Here is a 4356-nt window from a genome sequence, read left to right on the forward strand (position 1 = left end):
CTCTTCAAGATATCTGATAATTCTCCCCTCTCCCCGAGACCAGGTGTTACCCCCTGGGGTACATGAATTGACCCAACTTCACTGGAGCGCTGAAAAGACACACACGCATTATACCTTCGTTATTAAAAGTTTTTTTGATGAACCCTCACATTTTTGATGATATACTTCACTGTTGTTGGATTGCGTCGATGGGCCGATGGGTGGCCTTTACACACTTAGGTACAATAATTATACTTATTGCAGAACTTGGTTGGTTATTAGATTGCCTAAAAATGGTAAGATTGTACATTGTAAGCCATTGTGTTGATATTTTCAACTTAAACACTTGTGTATCTTAAAGAGGCATACTTTCATACAGAACCCATGTGAGCAGCAAAGATTTATGTTCATAATTATAATTGGTAAGTACAGGCTGTTCTATTCCTTTATATGACATTTTAAGTACATTCAGTTGCAGGTTCTTATATTGTGTATTACAACACTGTTAAAGTGTTACCATGAAATGATTACACAGCTTTTCTATCTTAATATCTAATGACTGAGAATTATTTTAATACCAGCAAGGTTACACAGAACACGTGTTGTGCTATAGTCATCCATCATCTGGTAAACTGTGTTAAAATCATCTGCATATTTGAGCTTATTTATTATCAGAACGAATCAAGAATATATTTTGTAATGTGACAATATTTGTGTATCCAGTGACATCAAAAGTAGTTTGATATGACAAAATACTATGACTTCACACATAAAAATAATTAAGACATTTAAAGGTGCATTGCGCAACTTTTCATGTTAAAAATACCCGTTTTCTAACCCATACATGCTTAAACAATTGCCTGATGGGCTGAATGAGCCCTTCTCTGATCACTGCGATTGTCTCTATAATCCTGTACAGTAAAATAAATAAGAGGGATTCGGGTCGGAATTTGAGACTGGGCGTGACGTCATGCGCGTTCACGGCACGCTCACCTGGCTATGTCTGGCAGCTTTGTGTATTCGCCGCCATTCTCCGTAGAAGATGGATTCTAAGAGACCGGCTTGTAGTTCATTTCAAACACCAACGCAAACTCCACGTAAGATAAATAAAAGAAAACTTTTGTCTAATGCAAAAGACAACCTCTGGTTGCAGTTTCGCTTGCCGCCAGAGGGGGCATAGTTCTGCAAAAACTCAGAGACTTGCGCAATGCACCTTTAAGATTATTTAAAACAAAAAGTCAATAATGATGTAATAAAACTTTATTGATCCATTTTTATCTCTTTCTTTATCCATTCAACAGGAGTCTTTTTGCAAGAGCTCATAAAGAGATGACACATATGGAGAGGAGTATATATAAAGAGTGTTTAGGCGTTAAGTAGAAGGTAATACAGAACTCTGCAGTTTACAAGTACAGTATTTAGGCTGAACATCATCATCCCAGGTTACCAGCATCATAAGACAGAAAACAAACACACTTGTGCGTGTCACACTCTGTAGACCATTAAGAAATGGCAGGTGTAGCAGAGGATGTCACACTTGGTGGTGGGTCTATTTTCTCCAGTTGTTTCTTTACGCTTTCGTACGCCTTTTGCCACTCCTCCTTGGAGAGAGAGGAAGGACTAACCTCCAGAAACCTGTAGGCATCTTTGGTTTGGAGCTTAAAGATGACAGATGCTTTTTTACAGCCTTCACCAAAACTGTTCCAAGCCTGTGGAATTAAAACAATTACAAGTCACATTAGACTTTTAGATAAATCCTTAGTAATGGCTGGACAAAATGAGGGAACCCTCAAGCCTTCCCTTCGGGTACAAATAAAGAGAAATAATAAATAAATTAAAGAAAATAAATCAAACATTTTAAATATCTTACTGAAAATGTTTTGAATCATGTAAACATTACTTTTACCTCTTTAGCTGTTTTGATTGATGCTAGAAATTCCTCTTTTAGATCGGCAAGGTCTTCAATAAGATCTTCTCCAACAAAGGTCTTCTGTTCCAGGTAGTCCAGCATTTGAGCAACACTCTCCCAGAAGTTTTTGAGCTGAAGCATAATCGCCTGAATTTTTGTCAAGCCACTCTGAACATCCTTTAGATGGATGGGGTCGGGTATGGAATCTGCAGAGGGGAAATAAAGGTTTCAACAAGCCACACGTTTGCTCCCTGTCTGAAACTAGACTTGAATCTTGGCACAGTCTTAAGCATGACTTAGTCATATTGGTATACTATAAACATGAAAAAAACAGACTCACTCCGTTCAAAACTGGCTTTGGCAACCTTCATCTGCCCATCAATGATCTTTAGTTGGACCTGCCACTGCTTCTGTTTCAGAGCAGTCTTTTCAGCGATGAGGCGATTCAGTTCAGCTTCAAGAGCCTTCATACGTGCAACATTTCGAGGATCACGCACAGCATTATAAAAGCTTTTAACAATTAGCCCGATGAATGGAACGATTGCAGCGAAGATGCCGAGGCCTCTACTTTTTTTGGTTATGGATCTGGCAAATTCTTGAATCTCTTGGATTTTGCTGTTTATCTTTTTCTCAGTTTCATCGAGCTCTTGTGTGGTTTTTTGGAGTTCAGATTTCAGATCATTCAGGCTTTTTTCAGTTTGCTTCAACTCTTGGTCTTGTTTAGTAATCTTTGTATCTGTATCTATTTTCTCCTTGACAACATCACTGGTGGACGATGCTACATCTTTGTTGTGTAAATTATACCTATACAATGTTGAAGAAATGTTGCAGTGAAATTAGCATTTTATAACAATGGGCTGGTGTAACTAGCTTAAAAGTTAGGTTAAAACATGTTATATACATATTTCTGCCTGATTTTAGCAGATGCATGTAGAAGAACAATTCAACTGCTCAAGGTATTTTTTGAAATATGTTTTTATGAGGAAAATGTTCTTACTTTTCCACCATCCTGTCCACATCAGTGATAATGTCTTTGATCCAGACTCGTGCTTTCCCTAGGAATTTGACTGCCAAAACTGCCTTATTTTTCATCACAGCTTCAGCCAACATGGGAAACAGCGACTGAACCAGGTTCTCACTGGTCAAAATACACTGTGAGAAGAAAGAGTCATAAGATCAAGTATCTTAGACTTAAAAACAAAACAATCAGAAATCTAATTGCTTGTATTTGTCCTGTAAATCTTTCTGAAATGCTGCTCATAATGCGTCTGCATTAACTGTTGTTATTAGTTACATTTAATCTCTAGCTAACAGACAGACTATATGACATTCTATTTACTACAAACCCCTTATGTTTGGTGTATTGACATAAATTTCACAGAGATGAAAATACTGAAGTCAAGAGAAAGTCTGAAACAGTACTTTCAACATAGTTGCATCAGAGGATCCAAACAGAAGCTGAGTTTCCACAGCGCGACTCCTGATGATTCTCTCCAGGTTGGGGAAGTTGGCCAGGCTCAGGTAAGAGAGATGGTAGAGAAGAGCTGTCTTTTCGGCAGCAGGGAGAAGGTCTTGGACAAAGGTTGGGCTCCACTGGGACACAGCCACTGGTGAAAAAACATTGCAAATTTTAAAGGCTGAAAAGATCACATTGATGGCTGGTATTGTTTGATAAAATAATCTGATACTTGCTTTTGCTATCAGCCATCCTTAGTAGGTTTACACAAAAATGTGTGTAATGAGTTCTCATACAATGTACTGAAAGCAGAACAGTTTTGTTTGGTTTAAAACATGTCTCAGAAAATACAAAATGGAAATGGAAGGATATCTGAAAACATTAAAAAAGTTAAGTGAAACTGACTTACCTTTGTTTTAGTAAGTGAAATGGAGAACAAAGTACCTGGTGCTTTTATACTAAAGGTATGACCACCCTGCCTCCGCCCTCAGAGAGAATGACCTCAAAAGAAACATGAGATTATTGAGTGTGGTTAAGGTTGTGATAAATGGAATTAAAGTTCTGTGGAATTGAACTTCCCACCAAGTTCTGCAATAAGTATCAGTATTGTGTACTTCATGTGTATCTACAAACCATATCAATGTGTACCCCAGTTTGAATTAACTCACTAGTACACAACTTAAATACATGTACATACTTCCTAATAACATTCACATTTTAGACTATTACTCAGTGATATGTTCCGTAAAATAAAGTGCAACAGTGAACACTGCAACAACAACAGCTTTTTATTTTATTTTAATTTAATTTTTATTAAAATTGTGCTCTGTCCTTCATTCAATTGTTTCTTTGTCTTTTTCAAAAATACAGGTAAAACTTTAATCCACACATAAATGATGCATTACTTCATGCATTACTATCTCATGAATCATCAGGAACTAACACAAGTTCAAAGTTTTTCCTCCATGACTTCATGGATGAACAACACCTTAATTAAAACATTAAGTAAGAT

General features: G+C 37.1%; 1 protein-coding gene across 1 annotated transcript; it reads right to left on the reverse strand.

The window, feature by feature from the left end:
- Positions 1 to 1260: 1260 nt before the first annotated feature.
- Positions 1261 to 3780, reverse strand: LOC309496542 (uncharacterized protein). Its single transcript, XM_082166540.1, has 6 exons — positions 3581 to 3780; positions 3311 to 3495; positions 2886 to 3040; positions 2229 to 2692; positions 1886 to 2094; positions 1261 to 1688 (listed from the first exon to the last, which is right to left on the reverse strand). The coding sequence occupies exons 1-6, from the start codon at positions 3636 to 3638 to the stop codon at positions 1482 to 1484; spliced, it is 1278 nt and encodes a 425-aa protein (XP_082022666.1). The 5' UTR covers positions 3639 to 3780; the 3' UTR covers positions 1261 to 1481.
- Positions 3781 to 4356: the final 576 nt, after the last annotated feature.

Source organism: Leuciscus leuciscus, assembly GCF_965113295.1.
Source record: "Leuciscus leuciscus genome assembly, chromosome: 4".
In the NCBI taxonomy this organism is placed as follows: domain Eukaryota; kingdom Metazoa; phylum Chordata; class Actinopteri; order Cypriniformes; family Leuciscidae; genus Leuciscus; species Leuciscus leuciscus.